We start from the raw sequence: 26,155 nt of genomic DNA, 5'->3' as shown, positions 1-26,155 counted from the left end.
ATAAAATCCCAGTCGTATAGTTTTTATAAGCATGAATATATATGTTTTATGATAAATATTCATTGCCCTATCGTACATTATACACTATACTACTAACTATTAGAGACAACAATCAAGATAAAAAATACTGTTCACTACGAGATGTAATTGAGAAATTTTTTTACATTTAATTTCTCAACCACCCACAAATTCAACGACTATAAAAAGATGATATATATATATATATATATATATATATATATATATATATATATATATATATATATATATATATATATATATTTAATATATTTATTTGTCTATTTAATATATATATTTATATATTCGTAAATAAAATTGAATAGAGCCAGTTAAGCCACTCGGGTGCTTTATATGTGGATTTTAAAAATAAATTCAAAATATGCTCCTGTATTTACAAAGTTCGGTCACTTGAAAAAGATTATATATTGTATATATGTCTAAGTAGCGTAGCCTATTTTTAATTAATTCTATCTACAAAAAAATATTTATTCATTCCCTTATTAATTTAATCATTAATAATTGATAATAATATTCATAAGGGCAAGTTGTATATTCTTGTTTAGATTACAATGTAATTAATAACGACAAATTGAAACAAGGAGATAAAAGATTGACTATAGTTAATTAATAAAAAAAAAAAAAAACCACGTAGAACAATGACATTTGAATGCGAAACGTCAAAGACGTGCTGGTTTTTAAGTTCAATTAAAACTTTTCTAATCGATTGTACTCTACGTCAGAGGTGCATATTGTAGCGCCTAAGCTCAGCTTTTTATTAAGTTGCACTTTTTACCCGGATAATATCGCAGTAAAAATAAAAATGATAATATTCATATCATCTATTGAAAAAGGTTCGTCTGAGAAGTTTTAAATAAATAATTAAATAGCTCGTTAGTTAATTAACTAGTTTAAAAAAGTTATAAATGTACGTCTGTACGGAATGTATTTTTTAACTATGGCAATAGTTTTTAAAAACTGAAAATTACTAATTTATTATTTAGAGATAGCATGTACAAGAAACGTGAGAAGTTTGAAAGTTAAATTATTCAAGTATATTGCATCGTGCATTATTTTTTTGTTACTAGTTTTTAACACTCGGCTGCGGGAAAAGCATGTAATGAGTGTTTAAGTAAATTAAAGTAATTAATACTTCTGGCAATAATGTCCTTCCCAGGTGAAACAATATTGTTTATTCAACATGTGGTTAACGAAAATTTATTAAAAATTAAAAATAATAACTTTTAAATTTTTTTATTGAATTGGATTAAAATTTTTTTATTTTAAACAATATTGCTAAACCTGTAGAATTGCGAACTATCGTTGTTTAATAAAAAAAAAAATTTTTTTTTACATAAAAGTTCATCTACGTTACTGTCTATTTCGTACGTATACAAGTGCTCGCGCAAGCAAAAGTTCAATTTTAAAATGAATATATACTTATATATATATATATATTTATATAAATATATATTTAGTATATTTGATTTATAAAAATTAAATAAAATAAATTATTGATTCATGTTTTACTATTAATTTAAGAAATTCGATTTATAAAAATTCACAGCGATGGGAATGTATTTTGATATTAAAAAAAAAAAATCCATTTTTTAAATATTTGAACCTTTGTTACTCGCCCTGAAAATTCATCTATCGTTTAATAATTTAAAGTGAAAATTCAATTTCATCATAACTACAAAATATGTGACAGAACAAATTAATTTTCACGAAATTCATTGCCAAAATAAACAAAAAATGTTAAACTCTTGATATTATTAAATCGTTTAAATATAAAATTTAAATTAAAAAAGCTAATATTGTTCTTTGAAATCAAATAAATTCTGTAACGATTTTTATTGCGAGTTTCATCGTCATGGAATTGAAAATATTAAAAGCTTTGAAAAAAAAAAAAAAAAAAAAAAAAAAAAAAAAAAATTATTTACACTTCAAGTTTGTAAACAAAAATTTAAGTTAGAAGGTAGGTGATTAACCGAGTGGATTTTATACCAATGTGTATTCAAAGTAAATTTAATTAAATCAAAGCAAATTTATAAGATGTAATAACTAAAAAAATTTTGCTAATAAATTTAGTCGTATACTTTGATAATAAAATTTAAATATATAAAAAATCGATTATCATCAGTCTCATCAAAAATGGAAATTGTCTTAATAATATAACAACTTTAATTATTTTTGAATTTTGTGTAACAAATTAACAACGGAACTCAAAAGAACACTTTTAATTTTTCTAATCTTACAATCTAGTAGCACATTTGTTAACAAACGATATTAAAATACTGTCTCACAGATCACTCAAAAATTAATAGTAATTATTTGAACGCGTAAATTATATTTAAAATTTATGCATCATAATCATTCCTTTAAATCTTCATGAGTCTCGTCTTTACTCTTATTAAATACATATCTCTCTAAACGTATATATTTAACGATTCAAGTGAGAATAAATGAATATAAGAAGTGAGTTTTAATAGCAGAGGATCAATATCACCGAGTGCGCTCTATGTAGTATATCTATTTTAATACAATATGTATATAATAACCTAGCTAATTTAATATTTTCTTCACGTATTGTTGTGGTATACAAGACAACAAAGTAAGACTAAAAAGAGAAATGTTAATAGATCACTGTAGTTTAGTTATTATTGCACTGTCTTAATGGCTACCGTATCGACAAGAAATCGTCGATTTGGTCTCTACATCGTACTCTATTTCTACAAACATATATAATATATATTTATAGATCTATGCTTGGGTTAAATAAGTAATCAGAGTTTGTTATATTTTTCCTGTTCTCTTTTTAGTCTTTGCTTTTGCGAGCTATATCGAGATTTATATGTATAGTCCGTTATAATTTACCGATTTAATTATTAACAGGTTTCGTCGGTTGAAAAATCTTTTTTTGTAACTTTTTTTAAATTATTGATTGAAGAGATTAAAATTTCATTGAGTTATAAAAATAATTGTTAAGTTAAATTTATTTTTAAATCAAACTTATATCTGTATATATAATTTTATTTTATCGTACCAATGAAAATAATAGTAATAATATCGTCGCTCTAATGAATAGTCAATTTATCTTAGAAAAAATTTAATTCAGTTAGGAAGAATAAATTTGGTTTGACGGAAAAACGTATTTGCTTTTAAAACAAATAACGTAGTCGATAAAAATTTTAATCTTCAATTGACGAACTGTTTAAATATTATCTAAAAATTTAATTAAAAAATGAAAAAAAAAAAAAAAAAAAAAAAAAAAAACCATGACAAATTTTAAAAGCCACTATGCCAGCGCACTCTTATTAAAAACTTTCTAAAGTGTAATAGCAGTCCGACAGTTACGTATATCTTATTTATTACAGCAGCATGCTTGTAATCAATCAATCAATCATAAAATATATTGATGATGATGCTGTTGAATATATACAGTAGCTCGTTATGTTTCACAATACCTTGAATGTCGTATCCATCAGCAGCGATCACGGTTTATGTCTATTCAGTAACGAACACCCCCAATCCCTTAGTGTCCCCGAATAATAATAAATTACGTCATACGCGCGAAAATCACCCTTCCCTAATCCCCTTTCTTATCAACTGTATAAAATATTCTCAATCGAATCAACAACAGTCATCGTACATCTCGTACAACGTTATTAGTACACTATTACAATTAATAATAATAATAATAATAATAATAATAATAATAATAATAATAATAATAATAATAATAATAATAATAATAATAATAATAATAATAATAATAATAATAATAATAATAATAATAATAATAATAATAATAATAATAATAATAATAATAATAATAATAATAATAATAATAATAATAATAATAATGAAAATAATAATAATAATAATAATAATAATAATTTTAATATATATCATTAACCATTATTAACCAATATACTATATTCACAGCATTTTATCAAAATCTCTTAAAAGCACCAACCGTGGCGGCTCAATTACTCTTCTTTTTCTCTCACCTCATTTTTCACTATAATTATTATTAAAACTTAAAATTTTTTTTTTAATTTATCCTATTGATTCGCACAATTAACTTCAAAGAACTCCGTCTGGTTATTCTACACTACATATTTATATCAATTCTCGTCTTCGCGTGTTATCTTTCTAATATTTTACTTTAATAATTTATACCGACGTAGTAATCATCATGATAATAATATTAATTATTTACTTAATCAACTAATAATGATAATAATAATAACATAACATTCATTGATGATAATATGTTGTAATTAAGCTAAACGTTTTTTTTTTTTTGTCTTAAAGCACTGATTAAACGAGGGAGCTGATATTTATAGTGTCCCTCCCTCTGAACACGCGTTTATAAACCACGCAAATCCTAATCAAAATCACAGGACTAACTAGAAATACCTTCGGTACTGCCATTACACGTTGCAATTAAACACAACACAAGGACGATAATGTCTCCGTCGTCGCGAGCTAGACGCCAAGATCAGGAGGGGGTCAATTTATATTTATGATAGCAATAAAAAAAATGTAGTAGAGTTATCAAAAAAATAATAGATTGAACCTACGTGGGTGCGCGAACACAAAGGGATTGAGATCTTGGGAGGAGGCTCCGAACAAAAGGATTCATTGTCAATGAGAAGGGTGGAGAGGGGGAGGAGGAGAGTGACGAATAGTAAGCACGTCGATAATTTCGACACTTGGCGTCCATCTCGTTGATGTGCGTAGTTGGTTGTCTCTTACTGATGAAGCTGGTGCCGTGATTGGCTCGGCCAAAGTGAGCGGATGAGCGTGGTACTGTTGCTGTTGTTTTAGTTGTCGAAATTGAAATAGAAGTTGAATTAACGGTCTCAGTTGTGGTAGTGATGATGATTGGCGATTTTTGACAATGGCGACGAACTCAGTGATGTGGCGGCGGCGGGGGCTGGGGTGCCTCCTCTTCCGTAGGATCTACGGGACTCGGCGACAGGAACTTACGGACGTACTTTGGATAGTGGGTCTTTTCGTGGGCTTTCAGTATTGTCGATCTGGAGAATGTTTTTCCGCAGAGCGTGCACCTGAACGGGCGTTCCCCGGTGTGAACTCGACAGTGGTCCTTCATGTGATGCCTGAGCTTGAAGGCCTTACCGCAGAACTCGCACTTGAAGGGTCGATCGCCCGTGTGCGCCGGTAGGTGGGCTATCAGCGAGCCAACGTCGGGGAAGGACTTGCCGCAGAACTTGCACAACACGACTCCCGACGTTGGATCCGAATGGGCGGCGAGCTCTAGGTCCATCGGTTCCACCGGACCACCAGAGGGAAAGTGAGCCTCTGGAGGCAGGTGGATGCCCGGTTCGAGGCCCAGCTGAGCCTGCAGCTGCAGGTGTGCCTGCTCGCGGTACTTGAGCGACTCAAGGCTGTGCGATAGGATGTGCCGTGTCAGCTTGCTCTGGTGGAGGAAGGAGGCACCGCAGTACATGCACGCAAACACCCGCTCATCCACACCCATCAACTCCTGCAACCAAACAAACAAGAACATCAACTTCTTGCTTCCGGCTAACCTTTTTCTTACTCTCTCGTTCACTCTTTCTCTCGTTCTCAAATACAAAAGCTCTCGTAATAGATAATAATTAAATAAGAGCTCTTTTTTCTTTCTTTCTTTCTTTCTTACTTTTACTTTTTTCATTTTTTTATCTAGTTTAAATACCTAACTAATTTTCTATTGTTTTTTTTTCGACTCTAAAAATGTTTACTTTGATGTAAGAAAAAAAAAATTAAGAAAAATAAATTCAACAATTAATAATTAATTAAGTTATTCAAGTATTTATTAAAATTATAATAGCAGTAGACCTTTTGATAACTAAGACCTTACAGGTCACAGCAAGACTGTTTCAAGAAAATAAAAAATATAAAATAAAAAATAAATAATTAAGGTCAAGGATTCTGCAGGCGTTACGCGCTACACATCACCAGCACTCTTAGTCATTGCATTATGTCGTGCTGTGGTTTTTGTAAGCTCTGATTGAGCGCTAGGAATACTGCATACGGGATGTGGGCGAGTGTCGCGTGCAGAATCACTTGTCACTCTCTCACTCTCTTTCATTCTTTTTTTTTATTTTTGTTTATTTATTTATTACTTTTTTTCTAATTATCAATCTACTCTACGTATTTTTTTTTGTTTTATTCTTAATTATTGGTAAGTGTTCAAGCGCGGTATAACGAGAAGCGGAGACTTCTCGTGGTAGTTACTAATAAACTAACGTGAACAACGGCAGCACAAGAAGTTGACGCTCATTTTTGTTTGGCACGCCCGTCCCCCTTTTTTTTTTTTTTTTTATTATTATTTATTCATTTATTTATTTTTTTTTCTTTCAATTTAACTATGCAGAGTATTTCAATAACAATAACAATAACAATAATAAAAATAATAATAATAATTATAATAATTGTATTTATAATAATAATATTAAGAAAAAAATAACAAATTATAATAAAAATAATTGTATTATTAATTATTATATTATGAATAATGATGGTAATAATAATAATTATAAATAATAATAATAATTTAGTAGTAATAATATTAGTTGTATATAATATTAAAAATATATAAAAATCTCATTCCTTTTGGTATACTCTTCATCTCACAGAGTTAAACTCTCAATAATTTATCCCAAGTATTAACCAACAAGAGCCGGCTCGTGTTGGTTTTATTTATTGTAGGTAGTTAATTATTATTATAATTTATATTTCTGTTTTATACTAACACAATTTATAAAAAAAATGATAATAGTAAAATACCGCAACGCAATAATTAATAATATCGGAGCGAAGGCGCATTGCACTCAACCAAACGACAATTTAATTACAAATATATATGAATGTATATAAATATTTTTTAAATTTTAAAGAAATGTAACTGCAAAAGGTTGATGTTATTATAAGACAATAAACACAAATATATATTTATATATATTCCAAGTGGTACTAAAATAATTATTTAGTACACTGGGGCTGAGGAAATCAATTTTAAAAATTTATTCGTTTTTTCGGCAACTCAAAAACCATCAGCATTGAGATACCACGAATAAATTTTGAAATTAAGTCTCTTGTATGATTATAAATGTTTCCTTTACTTGTATATGCGTATACACATGACTATTATAATTATAATTATTATTATTATTATATATATTTATATATTTGTATTATAGATATGTAGTTGATATTGAAAAAAATAGATAAATAAATTTAAAAAAAAAAATAAATAACAACCATGGCCAAAAACGAAGGTCAACTTCTTGACAGTGAGCTAGCAAGACAGGCTTTGGCGAGGATTTCCATTGGATAAGGTTCACAGATAAATTAAAAATATATGTTGAAATATTATTTTATGCAAATTATTGGAATTCGCGATAAGGGCAGACTTTGAAATTTTGCAAAAAAAAAAAAACGTTTGAAAAAATTAATCAAATTAATTTTTTTAATTTATTCTGTGAGAAAAATAATTAAAACTTATTATTTTTTTTTTTTTTTTCAAATAAGATTCATTTAATTAAAAGGATCAGGATAATTTTAAAATTTTTTTATATGAAAAAAAAAAAAAAGAAAAAAATTTGTAGCTTCACATAAAAATTACTACGCGTTCGTAATATTAATATTTTTTTTTGTTACTTTTCTGGGGAGATTTGAGTGTAAGAGTTATGCGAGAACGAGGGTCGCCAACAAAACTTCTTCCGCAACACTTGATCGACAATTTTAAAATTACTCATAATTTTCTATGTTCACTAATTCATTTATACGTTTCTAATTAAATAAAATCAAATGAAAACTAAAATTAAATTAAACTATAAATAAATTTTTTACGAGTTTAAAGCTAATACGGTCCTAGTGTACTCTAGTTTAAATAAAATAAAAAAAATATATATAAACATAACTGAACTTGGGGTAGGAGGAGCAGCGAGCAGCAAAGCATTTGGAAACATGCAGTAAACCTACATGCAAACGGTTTTATTTTATTATTACGACATATTTTAAAAGCGTTTTTATTATGTATCGACAATATCTTGGAACAGTATTGCTGTATTTATTTATTTATTCATTATATGTATTATTTTTTATTTTAATTCTATATATTCGGTAATGAACAATGATAATTCCATAATTGATATAACACGATACATAATACGCTATAATTATTATGATAATTATATTCTTTTATGCATTATCATTGGCAACCTGATGACCCGGCTTTACTAATAATTGCAAATGAGTGTAAGTTCAGCTGACAATAATGATAATAATAAATAATAATAACGATTATTTTTATAGTATAAAAAATAAAATGCAGAGTAAAGAGCTTTAATAATAATCAAATAAGTATGTTTTTTTTTTTTTTTTTTTTTATAATAATAATATAACAGTAATATGATAACGATAAATAATAATTTATAATAATAAATAAAAAATAATTCATACCGAATAAAGACTCACCGGATCTGGTGGGAGTCTATAATCTGCAGACATTTCGCTGCTTGCACAACGCTCCTCAGTCGACCTTTCCCAGTCTACTTCTTTTTTCAAGGACTGTAATAATTAAAAATTAATTATTTACTGATTGCACTTTTACATTTTCCTCTTTTTTAATCACAACTCGGGTTAATTTCATTTTTATCCACTAAAATTTTCTGAGTAATTGAAAACTTTTTGAATTGAATTTTAGATAAATAAAAGATTGGTTACTTTAAAATAAAAATAAATAATAAAATATTTGAATATTCAAGTAAATCCAAATAAATATAAACTTTAAGTAGAAGAGTTAAAAGACTAATTAGTAATTAAGTAAACAAAAAAACTCACAAGTGGTACTTGTTGAACTGGAGGCAATCCAGAGGGTCCTGCGAGAGGTTCTGTACTGTGCGGGGACGGAAGCCGACTCTGCGGTAAATTTAGTGGCAAACCACCGGGCGTGCCAGTATTATTGTTATTACTTATACTCATATCGCTGGGGCCGCTGTGCACGGAAATAGGACTTAGAGACCCCCTTGTTTCTTCTAAGCTGCCAGCGTCTTCCGAGTCCCTTCGCGGCCGGTCCAGCGCCAGAGGACCTGGACAAGGGCTGCTCGCTCTGACCGGAGACGTCGGACATTCAGTCATGTCCACGGCTTCCGTACTATCATTATTATTGGTTACTTGCGGAACAGTTTGCTGTTGCTCCCGTTCTCTTTCTCTTTCTCGCTCTCTTTCGCGATCTCGATCTCGTTCTCGTTCTCGTTCTCTGTCTCTGTCTCTGTCTCTTTGATCCCTAAGATCTCTCGTTTGTTGTTGCTGGTCAGAGTCTTTGGGAATTTCCTTGTCGCGGTCCTTTTCCCGGTCCTTGTCTCTCTCTCGCATCTCTCCCCTAATTTCTCGGAGATTATCCGGACTTAGATGCTGTTGTTGTTGTTGCTGGTCATCCCTGGACGCAACCGCGGTGTTGATGTTGGTCATATCTGCGAGTCCCTTAACTTTAAGGCTCTCTGCGGTTTTGAGAAGAGCCGAGAGCTGGCAGTACTCGACGTTGACCTCACCCTTGTACATGAAATCAACAAGGGTACGCAGTTCGGAGAAACGGACGTCCTTGAGGATGACGATGGGGTGGCGATTCGGGTGGTCAAGAAACAAGGCTTGAAAGTAGCTGGAGCACGCGGAGAGGACAACCTTGTGCGCACGTATCGACGGTCCCTCCGTGCACGCCAGCGTCACGTCCACCAACGATTCTGACTCCAGTAGTTGACTGAACACACCCAGCAAGTTGCTCTGATGATTGTTCCACCTCAGGCAGTAATGCTCACTTCCCATGTCTGAACTGCCCGCAACCCTGCTGAAGATTTTACATTAATTATCTGGTATTTATCGATAGAGATATCGTTTTTTAGTTGATTTTAAAAAAAAAAATATCAATTTTTAGTTAATCTGATGTTATTTTTTTTAATTTAATTTATTGTTATTATAAATATATTGATTAAAAAAAAATCAACTTGATTCAAAGGAAAAAAACAATTTTAAATGATTTTCTTCGTTTAAGATTTTTTTCTCATGAATCAAGTTAATTTTGTTTTTATCATGCATTCTTGTATCAATAAATTTTTCTTCATACAAGAATTTTACTCATAACTTATAAATTTAAAACTCAATTTTTTTTAACCATTTAAACTTTAGTACACCCACAATTTTTATGTCTTTTTCACAAGTCTGAACTTATCTAAGATCGCCTTGAAGTTCATTATTTAACTATTCCGAATTCCAAACTATTTTGCTCGGCAATTATTCAAACTTTCCAACCATTTAAATCAAAGTATGCCAGATTATAAATGCCATTATTCATTATTTTTATTTACAAACAATTATTTATATCCAATAAATAAATACAATAAAATATAACAAAATAATAAATTAACAAGATAAGTGTGTGTTTTAAGATGAGACTGATTACCGCGGCACGTTTTATGTATGTGAGGTGTATATGAGTATGCGTATGCGTATGAATATATGTGTATATCTAAGTAGTGAGAGTGTCTTGTCAAGGCAATTACGTATTACAAGACTCGAGTAAGCAATTCAAACATCAAACTCACACAAAGCAAAATATACGCAAACATAAACATTAAATTCCAGAAATCGAGAAGTTTTCAGTGTCGTGTTATATTCCAGTAGCTGGAACATCACCAATAACACCAATGAGTTACGATTGTCTGTCTCCTTGGCCCATTGATGTTCATATATACCTATACCGGATACAACCTGGCTGACATTGGCTATCGATGCACTGCGTGTTCGCTATATACTGGCTTATATTATCTTCTCCTCGCACTGCAATACCCGCGACCCGCTACTCGGTACTCGCTACTCGCTACTGTCAGTGCAGTGCATACTGCTTGCTTTTACATAATAAATTATCAGAAGCACGAATAGACTCCTATCCACACTATCCGCACTAAAACGCGGTTCAAGTGAGTCTCGAGACAGCAGTGGTATTGTTCCGATATATTATACAGCTCTACTACTCAGCTCTAGCCTACACGGCAATACTCCACTACCATACATCGAACATCGATACATACTACTAAACTCTGTTACTCAGTTATTATACTTGTCATGTTATATACCTATACCTACCTATACCTATCTATCATTTACATGTATGAGTTCATGTCTATTCATTTGTGTATATTTATTATTTATATACATATAATACGCTGCGTAACCATGTAGATGGTCCCAGTAGAAATGTAAACTTTATCTTACGTTTTATGGGTCTATAATATGCCATCAGCATGTTTTTATCTGATGTATGATACAATTAAATACACAAATCAAAACTTACATTCAAAACCATGATAACCAAATTTTTTAAATTCCCGTTCATTTAATTCAAATTCTGTATCAAAGATAAAAGATATAATAAATTTGATAAGGTTGTTTTTTGTAGATAATTAAATTTTATAAAATTTTTAATATTTTATTTGAACTTAAATTTTTAAATCATACCTCAAAAACTCAACGCTGCTTAATTTAACTTTTATACCTTCAATTTTTCTTTAAATTTTCACACAAAATTATTCAAAGTTCGTAGCTGTAGTAAAGCAGAAATTCTATACAATAGTCAAATTCTTGTTTGTATTATTTAAATATTATCTTTATATATATATATATATATATATATATATATATATATATATATATATATATATATATATATATATATATGAATATTATGCCAATTGTTATTTCAGTCACACGTGGTAATACATGACAGATATTAGCTGACGATACATGAATTTATCTCTTATCGCGAGCTTTATTTTTATTTTTTGCAAGGCTATATACTATGTACTTTATATTTATTGTCTCACTGGTGTAATATGTTACACGCACGTTTTACCATTTGCGAGTTGTCGACTGGCATACGGATGATTGCTCACGTCGCTTGTATTGCTAATGTAAAAAACGACGCATGTGCGTGTAAGAATTCACTTATAGACGTATTTGAGAGCATATGTGGTTGTGTGAGGTACGAGTGGGGAAGTGCGATCTATGTGATGGTGAATGCGTTGGCAATGTCATGAGTCGGCAGGCACTGCTAATTGCTTCGTTCGGTTATTTATTCTTGAGATTGCTACTTTGTAGTTGAGTTTTAACATAAAAAACTGTTTAGTTAAGGAAAATATAGTTTTAAGATTAAAATACACTTTGAAAAAATAAGACATTGAAGTTGAATTTAATCGACGACGATAAAGTTAAGTCACGCGTCATGAAATTGAAGTCAAACATGTTTTTACGCCTTTTTTTTAAATCTTGTTTGCGTATTTTCTTAAAGAAACTTTACGTCTTAACGATGTAATTATGTTGAAATTAAAATTCTTCGGCCGCTAGGAAAATATTCAATGTTATTCAGTTTTAATTTAGCTTCTTTAATTAATCAATAAAAAGTTTTAAGCCAAGTATTAGAAGAATTGTAATATCATTATCGGATTAAAATTTTTTTGGAAAAGTTATTAAATTTAATTGTTTCAATGATTTATGAGCTCTATTTTATTACCGTTCAACAGCTTTATTTCTCAAATTAAGTTTAATTACTATTGAACGTATGAACAATTCTAGCAATTAAAGATTAAGCAGTTTATTCAAACTGTTATTGAATAATTAAAAAATTCAACTTTAAATTCCTGGTGCACAGATGAGAGAGTTATAATTATTTTAAAGACAGGATGTCAATATAACTTAATTTGACAGTCGTATGAAAGCTTTCTGTTAAATGTGATATATTTATCCCGAGTTTAAACGCTATCCCGTCATTCCAACACCAAAACTCTTCAATAAACCCTTCAGTAATGTATAATGTAGCAGATTTCCATGAACTTATTAGTAAAAAATTGAATCTCCGGGTTCAGTGAACTCAACTGTAGACGATATATTCTCGTACGAGGATTTAAATATCATTTTTCGAGATATCTCTTGTGTGATAGATATTATTTTTCAAAATTTAATTTGATGGACGTATTAGCGATTTTCTATTGTCCAACTCTTTTAAGCTTTATAACTGAGGAATAAAAGAAGCATTTGAAAAATAAAAAACTTAATATTTTTTTATTAAATATTAATGCAAAATTTTATCTTCATTCTTCGGTATTTTATTTAATTATAAGTCATCGTATTAGTGTCCGAAGTTTTATTCATGATTAAAAAAAATGACGTAATAAGTATACGGCAACATGAAAGATAAATAAATAATTTATTTATGTTAATGGGCAGAGTTTCTCTTGTCTTTAAGAGATCCATAAATAAGAAATAAATATCAATGTATGTATGAGGTTATAAAATCATCATGAGTATCATAAATTAATAGGCATAAAATAAAATAATTATGCTATTCAGCAACAAAGTTGTCATCCGAGAGATTTTTTCTAAATAAATAGAACTTTAAAATTATATCTTCTAACAATGTTGTGAATTACCATTTCTATAATTAACGATTATTATAGATCTGTCATACTTAATAAATTAATAAAACATTTATTGATCATTTGAACGTGATTTAGTGTTATTCTAATAATTCCAACTGAGAAATTAATCCTTTTAAATGTAAGTTGGACCTTTTCATGTTGCCATTTTTTATTCGTGTGGGGTAAAAAAGACCGGCAAGCTCTTCTTTGGGTATTTAAAGTATGAATTGAAATGAAGAGTACAAAAGAAATCGGATTGTCTGAAGTGTAGCGAGAAGTAGTGTCGGAGTTGAGACTTAACTAGAATATAAATAAAGGTAAATAAGAGGAAAAAGGAAGTAAAGCAGCTGCGAATATCTTTAAACTAACGCATTGAAAGCAACTCGGCGTATCGTGTAGAATGTGTTGTATAATAACTCAGTTTGAGGATGAGTGTATATAAGCATGAGAGGAAAATAGTTTAACATGTATAGATATAGGAGTAGGAGTGAAGGAAAGGATAAGAAGAAGGAAGAGCAAGAACAAGTTGCCGTTATTTATGTCATTTTCGCGGTTTTCTCTGGGTCAATTCATTTATAATGACAGGGAACGCATATGTCTCTCAGTGCCTATTCTTTAAATTACCCGCTGCTGAACTTTGAATAAATTCAAATTTTTCTCTTTTATTACTATTATTATTATTATTATTTTATGTTTTACACATAATATGAATTATTGTTATTGCATCTATTTAATATATATCCCTGTCTTGTGCTCATACATGCGGGATAGATGAACCAGATGTTAAATATGAGCATGCATGATTGTACCGTACATATTCGCATACCCGTTGTTATATATGTGTGTATGTATCGTATGTAAAGCATCACATTCAACACACACGGGGCTTAGGCTCAAGAGCGCGCGTTAATTGATACGCGTTCCATATGTATGGAAGTAAAGGCGCGTGGGACGGACGAAGGAAGAGGTTCGTGTCAGTAAATTAGCACCGGGATTGCACGACCCCGCAGATTGCCCCCGAGAGTTGATTTCAGGTGTCTGATATTTCCCTGTCACTTTGCTCCCAACACTCACGATTCATTACTTTACTTTTTTTTTTTTTTTTTTTTTTTTCCCATACAATACGTATATTTTTATTTTTTTTAATCAAATAAATCAAACTTATATTCTAACGATTGCTGAATAATTTATCGGTTCAATTTTAATTACTATTTCTTTTCTTTCAATTTAATTATTGTTGGCTGTTTCTAATTAATTTATCATTGAATATATTGTTGCATAATATTTCTTATCAAGTAATGGGTGTATAAATAAAAATAAAATTTTTTCTGACAGTTGGTGATTTATTAATAAAATATATTGATAATATTAATACTTATGAATTTAATACTCACAAACTCTATGTTTATACATAAAGGGAAAAATGATAGAGTAATATATTTGTAGTGATTAAATATTTAAATAACGATTAAGTATATTAGAGAAATAAATAAACGAATCAATACGTATGATAACGCGGAGAATAAATATTTAGCATATGGGATGTTTTAATTCTGTCGATTTATTTAAATGTTTACTATCCGGAAATTAATCACCTCATTAATTTTAGCGATCATCAGATTTTTTTATTTTACGGATTAGTGTATAACAGTAGCAATTAATTAATATTTGTATTAAAGTACAGTACACAACATATAATATTATTACATAAAGAGGATTTGAATGTTAACGATTTTATAGCGGGATTGTGATTATGTAAATATAAATTCTTACAGTCTTTTTATTAACGCTATAAACTGGGTAATAAACGTTAAAGATGTGTCTCAGTTTAGTACTCAGTGCATGAATTTTTTTATTTTTTTTTTTTTTCAGAGTATTTTACACCTGCAAAAGTACTCGAGCTTTTGATCATCCGGTCATACTTCTCTCGAGGGTAATCTGCGCAGCTCAAACATCAAGCCGTAAGTTAAAAATTATTTAATGCAGTTTTTTATTATTTTTTAGTTGCAAAAAAACAATAAATCAGCAAATAAAAATTAAGTAAAAAAATTTTTATTTAAAATCATAAAGAATAAAATAGAAAAAAAAATATATTCGTGCGATGGTTATAATTTATTACATCATTGTTTAAAAAAAAATTAAGTAAAAAAAAATAATGCGAGAAAAGCCCGCGAAGTTGAGAAACCTCTCGTATACGGTTATTATTTTGTCTGGCGTGCGTTAATTGAATTAATTGATATCCTTGCGTCTCGGTGTGCGAGCGTAAGTGCGTGGGATGAAATAAGTGAGACTTCTTAACCAATATTATATATTACATGTACACCAACAATGTGTCATGACAACAACAACTTGTAAATTATCCAACGGATGAAACGTTGCAGTTGTATTTTTATTTTGAATGGTTGCTTTAGATGAGTATATATATATATATATATATATATATATATATATATATATATATATATATATATATATATATATATATATATATATATATATATACTATACACTAGATCCAACATTTTATCTACATTTGTGTGTGCATATACGTGAACATATACATTTATTTCTATATTGTTATTACTCCTACTCGTATTATCGCATTTACGCGTGTTGTATAAAGATAAACGCTTGCGTTGGCTGCGTTATAACTCGAGATAAGCACGTACGAAATCTCTCAAGGTGATAAGAAAACGCTAAATTGCAATCAATATATATTCCCTGAAGTAGACATTATAGTATTTGTTACTTTTTTTATTTTAAAAATTTTAGACATTTTTGTAAAATATTTTTTACTTTTTTGAAATTTTCAAGAGTTTAAAAATAATAATAATTGATGAGAAGTATATTCAAAATTTATAGCTGTGAAAAGTAATTTATTGTTGAAAAAAAATTTACATTCGTTAGTTTAATTTATGCGCTTTGTTTATGGCAACAGTGTAGAAAAGTTGATAGGTAAAAAAAATGTTTCTTCTGACAATAAGTAATATCAGATAGCAATAAATCAATGCATCGAAGCAAAAAATAATGAATAAAAGACTTTATTGACGTAAAAAAGGACAAGCAAATTAAAGCACAGAAAAAAAAATTTGTTTAAACGCTTTACTTCTCGTGTGTGAAAAAGCACAATATCGATGACTAATCTCTGTCTCCGTCTGAGCGTTTTACTTTATCCGTGAAGTTTTTTTAATGCTTTTTTATTGGTGTTTATCCGTAGCGGAAAAGCGCGGGAAACGACGTGCGAACATCGCTTAGGGTGTTTACGATTATCTGGGAGATGCGCAATCGATGCGGAAGATTCAGCATATATGAGCCTGTGTACTGATGTTGTGTAGTCAAGGATTATGCGTGGATGATGTAAGGCATGGGATTAGTGAGATTCTTCTCCCGGTATTTGTGTCGCCAGTGTTTAATTTAAATAAATATAAATTCAATGCAATAAATAATGGATTGAGATTTTTATCCGGCTCGATGACATTAGTTTTGAATATTTTATTTGTCAAGGCGTAACGTGTAATTATATTCCAAGCCAATTATATTTAATTAATTTTATTAAAGTTTGTTCATTTTATTCGATAAATTTTTCTGACTGTTGGATTATTTCTATTTATTTATATATTCAAATAGTAGGAGGAAGAAGAGATAAAAAACACAAATTGGCGGGTAAATATTTCCATCAATAATGTATTTAATCAAGATTTGCTAGACTGATAGTAAATGGTATTCCGGTGTGAGTGTATGTATTGTGAAGCATGTGATTGTTGAGTGATCGAGGATATCGTCCGGGGATTACAAACGAGCGTGAAATTGGAAAATAGGGTGTATGAGTGAATAAAAGAGGAGAGACAGTTAGCGATAGGAAAAAAGATAGGGAAACTGATGCACTTTTTTTTTACCACCGATTTACTCTCATGTACATCCGAGTGCTGTAGACTCTGATTCGATGTATCGCGCCCGACTATTTTTAAAATCACTTAATGATGCACTCGCTCCCAAATGGCTCGGTTAATGAAAAAATTTCGTTTTTTTCATGATTTTATTATTTTATTTTATTTTTTTAAAACCGACGGTTAAAAAGTGAAATAACTGCTTCAATTTCTATTTGTAGATCGATTAAAATTTATATCTGGTCTCTGACAATTATAACATTTAAAGGATTATACTTCATTGCGCATAAAATAAATTCGAATAAAAAAATCATAAATCGAGTAGTTAAATAATACATAATAACAAGATTGAATAATAAAAATTAAAAAGCACATAAATTGTTAGTATAAAATTGAACGTTGAGAGAAGTAAATGTCCCTTTAGATTGAGCATTCTACAAGTTATTACACTTTTATGGTTGTAACTAGAGTTATATCTGTCTCCATTTTCTGAACTTATAATTTATTCACGACTTTTAGTTTGTAGGTTCATTTATTCATTTGTTACTTTGTTTCAACTCTCTTTATCTTTTTGTTCTTTATTACTTTGTTTTCTTCCTTCATAATTTATTAACTGATATGATAAGAACATTTAATAGAAAAATTAATAATAATAAAGTAATAATAATAATAATTTTTATATGACGAGTGTTAGAGCAATGAATAAATAAAAAAATCGTTAAAAGGACAACAATAAAAGCATTGAGTAATGCGTACACGCAACTACTCACGATAATTGCATGTAAGACAGTGACAAATAAAAATAAACAACAGTATCTACGTAAGAGATGAACAAAGACGGAAATAAACGATCTTCAATAAACGTCAAAAGTTTATATGTGCAGCAGACAGGAGCGTAACTATTCTACCGCGATCTGCAGTTTAGCTGATCCAAGCAAAATATCTTCTGTTATATATTATGTTTTTGTTGCTCATATAATGCTCATATTATTATTGTTGGTTTCTCACTTTCTCGATTATTGTCAACACCTTTTAAAGTATTATCTCGAGTCTTTCATTTTTCTTAAACGGTAAATCCGAGGAACGTGACGCTGCACGATATTACGAAGATGCACTTCAAGCTTGGGTTGTAAAAAATTATAAATATTAAAAAGGTATTGAGTAGAAAAGGTCACGAATCATTTCAATTGTTAGTTTCACGCGAGTCATTTTTTTACTCGATCGTCATCTAATCGAGATATCAATACGAGCTAACAATACGGTCTGGATATATAATGGCGATGCGAGTTCTCTTCATCAAAACGCTCACTCAAAACTCTCTCCTACTTATTTCCTATACTTTAAAGTTTATCTCTTTCTTTTTAAGTACAGACGTGATATATATTTTTGGTTGTTTCACTCTGATAATAAATAGTATATTTTTTCTATATATAGTTTTAAACCATTTACAAAAAAATTTTGGAATTATTTTTTGTGATTAAATTTGAATAGTTAAATATTTAAACGTCTGCAATTTGTTTACAATTTGTAGTTTTTTATTATAATATAAAGTAATTTATCAAAAAATTATTGGCGTTTAATTTATGGATTCAATAAACAATTTCATACGTCAGTATACAATAAAAAAAAAAATTATTTGTCAAAAATTATTTGCAAAAGTTTAAAATTGAGATTTTTCGTGAACTCAACGATTTACATTTCGATTTATTTATAATTTAATTTGAAATTTAAATATAATACCTGATTAATTATAAACGATGATAATTTAAATCCAAAAGTGAGCAAAAAATAAATCTACACATAGTTTAGTTTTAGTATGAAGTACGAATTATTTTGTTGTGAGATAAATAACGTTTTTGACAGAGATAATTTTGTTAGTAATCTATCTTGTCTCATTCGTGTCTATCTATCGTTTATTCTGTCATTTTCACTCAGTGTCGCGTGCCTGCGGTCAGTCGATATCATATATGATATGCTCCCATACATATATACACACATATAACTAAAGGTTTAATAAAAATATAGAGAATGAGAGAGAGAGAGAGAGAAAGATGATGTATATTATATACATGTGTAGTGTATCACGGCAAAGCAATGTATGTGTGTGATACATAACTTTCGTATTTTAAGTACCTCTGGCAGGCAGGTTAGGAAGCGCTTCTGGTTTAACGACTTGTTATTATATATCTGATCGTCAAAATATTACACCTCGTATTTTCATTTACACCCACTACCGTTTATTTACTTTACTTTTACTCCTTTTTATTACACGTATATAACAAAAAATACGTTCGCCAAAAAATTTTATAATGCGAATAAATTCTAAATTTCATTGCTATTTGTTGCTCACAATTTGATCAATAATTATTTATTCTTAAAAATTTTACTCCAAAAAAATTAAAATAAAAATTAAAAATACCTGCAGAGTTTACTGAATCGTACTTTGGTGTCTGCTATTTCTCTTTCCTATTTTCGACAGTTCAAGACATTCATGCATTACGATTTACGTGTTGCTTGTATCACTTGAGAGTTCGGTCATTGACACCCGAAATAATGACATAGAAATTTTGATAACCAAAAAAAACTTTAACGCTGTTTCGATAATCCGTGAGGTTACGAAGAAAAAAAAAAAAAAAAACTTTGGAGTAGCTTCAACACGTGAGTAAGTGAATAAATAAATATCTAAATAATTATTTTCACACGATACCGTGGAAGTCGCGCTTTTAAGTCGAGTAATGTAAACTGCACTTGTCACGTGTCAACGGGTGCTTATGTGCTCTCACGGGAGAGAGCCTCTGTGTAGACATCTCACATGCTTACGGAATTTCCCGCGTCAAATACCCGTGGTCAGTTTCACGAAAAATAAAATAACATTCAACAAAGTAACTGCGGGCAAATGTTTAAAAATACTAGAATACAAAAACGAAACCGATAAGCCAAAAAAAAAAAAACGTTTGTTGATTTCATTTTGTGATTTTCGATGCAGAACTTCCGGTTTTTGCTTGTAGCGTTCCGTTTGGGAAATTGAAAATACAGAGACTTGAGTGACGGGATTTTTGGTTCGGTTGCAATAGTACACAACCCACTGAATAGTAAATAAAACATAAACTGAACTAGAAGTTAAAATAACAAAACAAAAAATGGCTAAATAAAAGCGATGACATACACGATACTCGTGTGTCATATACACGCATGTATTTGTCACAAGTTATCTTTTCTGGCCGTTTACAGTGAAAAATTAACGCCGTCGGCGCGTTGTTTTACTTTTTTAAAAAATTTTTTTTTAATCCGTCTAGTCGTATCACTTGGAACTATTAAAAATACTCTTGCCAAAGATTTAATACTATTTAAAACTGACGTCACTTTTTTTTCACATTTCGCACTCGAAAAATTTCCCAATTGAATATTAAAAATAAAATTAACAGCTGCTCCGAATTTTTACTCGCTATTTTACACGATAGTAAAAAACTATTTTTCATAAATTTTTATTCAACAAATATGTACATGGTATTGTGAATGCTAATGTAAATCCATTGTTGGAAAATGTTATTTTGGTAGTGTAGCTAGCGTCTTCACGTGTCGCGCGTTTAACGCGACGGTTCAATTGTCAAGAATTATCGACAAGCTAGTGTGGTGTTGTGCGATTGCGAAAAAAAAAATATAAGCTTTTCCCACCATGCACATACACAAAAAAAAATGAAAAACTATTATTATCAATACATAATCTTATCACATCTACTATGTTTTAATAGGGATAATAATAATAAATAATTGTAAAACTAGTAATAATAAAAATATTAATAATAACAGTAATTGAAAAATATAAATATAATAATACGATTTGGAAATTATTTTTTACTTGTCATAATAATCTCTCACTCTCTCGCTCTCCTCTCGATACAAACTTTGATGTAACATTCACGTACGAATAATGAAGCGCAGTAGTAAAGCCAACTGTCAGTTGACATTTAAAAAATATTGTAAACTTATTATTTTATCACTCATCATTAGTCGTCTTCTCTAACTTTGTTTCAATTTTTTTTCTCATTGACATACGCGAGTACTTTAAATTTAAATAATATTATTTTTAACATGTATTATTTAAAATTTTTTTTGTTTTAATTTTAATCGTCGTTTAATTCAAACAAAATTTATATCGTGACATTTCACTAGTGACTGAATTTTTCGTACATGTCGGGATATAAATATAAAATTTATATACCGAATAAAATAAAATAAATTTTTCTGCACGAAACGACGCACTGGCGAGCGCGCGGTTAAAAATTATGCACGCACTGGCCACGTTTAAAATTAGACACTGTATATCAATATTTACCTTGCTACATGTAAAATGAATAGAGAGCCTGCCTGAATCGAACGAAGGAAGGCTCAACCGGCCCACTGTGACGTCGCCGGCCTACTGTCAGCTCAGCGCTCGCTCGGCCCCGCAGTCAACTTACCCACCGTCTGTGCAAAATATTGCAAATCTTAAAAATATACTTTTTCGACTTACTATCACACAAAATCTATTTGATAATTAATTTTATTAATTATAAAGACTATTTTAATAATTTATTTATTTTATTTCGCAAAATAATTCCATTTTGTTACCGTCGATAATGCAGATCCTTTGACTCACGTAGTAGTCAGGTGTGAAACGTTCACACACACATGCTCCCTCAGCGAACTCGCGGATTCGCAAAGGCACAAGAGATTTGTTGGAGCAAAAAAAATAATTAATGTTACTGACAATCTGTCACACGCATCATAATTTTCTTTTATTATTTTCTAACGCTGTGCCACATTTTTCTTTTTAATTTTCATTGAAAAAAGTATTTTCTTTCTAAAAAAAAATTTTTTTTCTAATTTAAAAAAAAAATTAAGAAAAAATGCAAAATGGTTTTTAAAAATTTCATCCAACTATAAAAATTAAATAAATAAATTAGAAGTCAATGCGATGCGCGCGCATCCCTACCGCGAATTACAAACCAGCGTCTGCGTATTGAGAAAAGCGGAAAAAACTGTTCCAAACCCGAAATTATATAATTTTTTTTTTATCTCAGAATAATTTACCAAGCATGAATTTGTTGTGAAGTAGTTTGAAAAATTTAAACTAAAAATTAAAACAATACATAATAATATCAGGTGGCGCAGAAGGCCACCCACACTCGCGACACGCAGGCGCGTGCATTCAAGGTATCTTTCTGTCTATGTGCGTGTCGTCGTCTCAATATTCTTTTTCTCTCTCTACATCTATATACATAATTACACAACTATATAATAATATAACTATATAGATTCTTAGGTAACGCGAATTGCGCTTTGGTCGTCTACGCCGCTCCAACACAGCTTTACTTTTCGCATCGTGCATCATGATTGTAAACGTCCCATGTATGCCCAGAATCCGTACATATATGTTAGGAGAATGCTCCGATACATTCACACTAACACAATATAACGAGAGTGCCTAGATCGACGCACGCGTGTACGCACACTCTTATCCACTTACGTACATACTCATACACCCACACCGACACATTATAATTCTCTGTATACATATTATACATATATGGTCGTACTGTCACGATACATATTATTAACATGTACATGTTCGATCCGCGTCTCTTACGCATGGAAGTGCGTCATCATGAACACGAGGAAATTGAATGGGAAACTGTAATATATATTGTCACCATATATGTATACAGCTTCGATATTCCTCCACTCTTTACATATCGCATATTATATATTACATCATAACATGTGTGTATAATGTATGTGTATATTAGTAAGTGATATGATACAATGCGATAATAAATAGCATAATTTTTGACTTTGGGATTTTCGGATGATAAATTACGGTTTACGGCACACGTATCAGCTCACATATGCATGTACAGTGTAAACATACACATGGAGCCCGAATATCAGTTGTTGTTGTTATTATAGTTGATGGTGGTCAGTAAATCGATATATACGTATACGAGACCATTCTATTGTATTGGATATCCTTGACGAGGGTATATCATTATTGTGTTATAGACAGTACATTTACTTAATATTTTTATTATTATCATATTAGATAACGCATTGAATCATGCGAAACGTAGCAGTCGGATGTTGAAGGACTTGCCAGAGCGAGAGAGAGCGTCAGGTTTCTGAGAGAGATTGCGACCCAATGGGTGGGTGTCGGTGATGGAAATTGAGGGGAAGAGATGTCGAGAATTGCGTTGCGAATCGTATCACTGTAATTCGATTTTTATTTTCGCGTGTTGTCGGGCTGTGCGTGCCGCATGGTCTTTTTTTTTTTTTTTCTTTTTAATTTCTAAATTGCGTTTACGTGTATGGATGTGCTGTTGTATAGCAGTTTAAGCTGGCTATTATTGTGATTAAATGTAAAAGTTCTACACTGTGTACTTTTGATGCCGCGTTTTAAATTTAGTAGGCACGTTGCGTGGACGGAAAGAACTGTTGTTATATTAATACACTGTAACTGCATATGCACTCGTTCTGGACATAACACTATTATTTTATAGATTTTACTGTTGAGTATATTAGTTTCAAGATTTAAGCGCATGCATACTGGCTTTTTTTATGCACCGATGGGTTATTTGTGTGCTCCGAGTTTATGTCTGCGAAATGTTTCATAATTCGTTTCTTTACTTCACATCTACGGCTTCTATTCGCACGGGTCCGGGTGCCTCCGCATACATTTTACAACACGCTTATATCGTTGGTTTATTTTTTTTTTTTATGTATATACGTATATAATTATCATACATACATATATGGGCTTATATATGTATTAGTGTAGATATATATAAATATATACGTATACAATACTTACAGTATTGTTGGCGCAAGCTATTCTGCTGGTATCATTTGGCAGTGACGCATTTTACGTTATGCGACTAGACAGTCATCGTCATTGGCTTCACACATAATTTTTCAGTCAATAAATTAGAATTTACCTGATATATAAAAATACATTTTTATTTTTAAAAAATAATTAGTCATTACTTTTTAATTGATTTTCAACGAAAATTGAATAAAAATTAGAGTATTTCTTAAAGTTAAATCGAAAAAAAAAAAAAATAATTCAATAAGACTTACTTGAAAAAATCATAAAAGTCTAGTGTACTGTCTGCTCTGCAAGCTCTAGATATTTTTGTCCCAAACTTTGAGGCTGTTATCGGGTAATAAAAATAAAGTACTAACAGCAATGAACAAAAAAAGAAAGATTGCTTTTGTTTTCAATAAAATTTAATTTTAATAAATTACAAAAGAATATTTATAATCGTTTTGATGTAATGAGGGTCATAAAATATAAGTGATGAGGTTAATCGCTAGACCTTTTGATGACCTTGTGAAATTCCATTTGCACATCACCGCTGACCTCTGTAATATATTTAAAAAAAAAAAAAATAATAATAATAATAAAATTTCTATTTAAATTAATTTTTATTTGAAATTTCATTATTAAATTCTTTTACAAATTAAAAAAATAGTATATTACACACCGAGGGAAGTAAAGTAAGAAATGTCTCAGATCACATGTAATTGTTGGCCGAGGCGAAGCCGAGGTTAACAAACATGTGATCTGAGGCTTTCTTATTTACTTCCCGAAGAGTGTATGCTATTTTTTTGCTCGACAAAGGCAGAAAGTGGCAACTTCGTTTAGCGCAGCGGGCCGAAAGTTGACGCTTTCTGCCCGTCGAGCAAAAAAATACATGAGTATAAGTGTATCGTTATTTTCTAAATTAAATTCTTGTTAGAAATAATAACAATAATTAATATAATTTTCTTACGGGCTTAAAAATATGCTATCATAATAATAATCAGTTAAGAATAATAATCAAATATTAAAAAGCATGGTTGATAAACAGTCTCATTATCACATGAAAATAAATCAACATCAGACAAGATTTCTATGAATAAATAACCGTGAATATAAATGTATATAAATAAAATTCTGTATGGTATATAGTTTTGTATGTTACAAACAGTTTATATTGTAAACTTTTTCGCAAGTCAACGTGGCGACGACAGCAGTAACCTTCGGCTTGCAACAAAGTGATTCCTCTTCGTTCCTTCGGTTAATTAGGATGCGGCTTGGAAGCTTAACACCGCCGCCTTATACGTACCGCGTGAATACGCGTGACTTCGTTTATGGTGTGCTAAAGCCGCTTTCGGAATTGAGTATAGAGAATTTCTATTTGTTCAATTTCCCTTTTTATTTTTTTTTTTTTTATTCATTTTTATCAGCCAACAGTTTGTTTATTCGATTTTTTCTCACTGCTCCTGTATATAACGGGCTGCTAACGGTTTATCGCGTATCGATTCGATAAATTCAATCACAGATGCACGTGAATTTATTAATTCAGAATATATACATTCTCATTACATTACATTACACTACACGTTATTATTTCAATCATTATTATCAATTATTATTGTACATATCTCTAAACTTTTTCAATAAGCAACCTGTTTCACATTTCATCATAATCATTGTTCCTATTATTGAAATAATTAACCTCAATTAATAATCATAATTGATCAAATTTATAAACTAATTAAAATTTTACAAAACTTTTCACAAAATTTTGTTAAATATTTCTCAGCTCAATTATTAACCCAACAAAATTTTGATGAAGTTTTAACGAATTTAATTCAAAATTTGAAGTAACGAACCAAAACAAATTAATAACTGCGTTATTAGTTGCGTTGATGAGTTTTTGAAATAAACTAATAATAATTAAAATC

The 26,155-nt window shown here is 30.1% G+C and overlaps 2 protein-coding genes across 13 annotated transcripts in view; one reads left to right on the top strand and one right to left on the bottom strand.

Annotated features, from left to right (window-relative positions):
• The window catches only part of Mamo (zinc finger protein 628-like), a 34,261-nt gene extending 12,458 nt beyond the window's left edge, over window positions 1-21,803 (bottom strand). Inside the window, exons 1-4 of one of the 9 annotated variants that reach the window (XM_074246957.1) lie at window positions 21,726-21,803; window positions 8,878-9,880; window positions 8,497-8,604; window positions 3,970-5,533 (exon numbers count right to left, since the gene is read on the bottom strand). In XM_074246957.1, coding sequence (XP_074103058.1) covers window positions 4,940-5,533; window positions 8,497-8,604; window positions 8,878-9,858 — 1,683 coding nt within the window. In that variant the 5' untranslated portion in view covers window positions 9,859-9,880; window positions 21,726-21,803 and the 3' untranslated portion in view covers window positions 3,970-4,939. Of the gene's footprint in view, window positions 1-3,969; window positions 5,534-8,496; window positions 8,605-8,877; window positions 9,881-10,634; window positions 11,371-11,547; window positions 11,620-19,808; window positions 19,979-21,725 lie in introns of those variants that run through there. The other 8 variants (XM_074246958.1, XM_074246949.1, XM_074246956.1 and 5 more) reach the window with 8 other exon arrangements.
• The window catches only part of Rassf (Ras association family member), a 203,694-nt gene that overhangs the window by 24,060 nt on the left and 153,479 nt on the right, over window positions 1-26,155 (top strand). For all 4 annotated transcript variants that reach the window (XR_012479702.1, XR_012479701.1, XR_012479703.1 and 1 more), the window contains exon 7: window positions 15,375-15,463. The gene's annotated coding sequence lies outside the window, so the exon portion shown is untranslated. The remainder of the gene's footprint in view (window positions 1-15,374; window positions 15,464-26,155) is intronic.

Source organism: Cotesia typhae, unplaced genomic scaffold (assembly GCF_013202065.1).
Source record: "Cotesia typhae breed Kobodo isofemale line unplaced genomic scaffold, CoteBio_Ctyphae contig_48, whole genome shotgun sequence".
Taxonomy (NCBI): Eukaryota; Metazoa; Arthropoda; class Insecta; order Hymenoptera; family Braconidae; genus Cotesia; species Cotesia typhae.
Note: the sequence above shows the minus strand (reverse complement) of the source record. Positions and strands in the feature narration are given on the sequence as shown.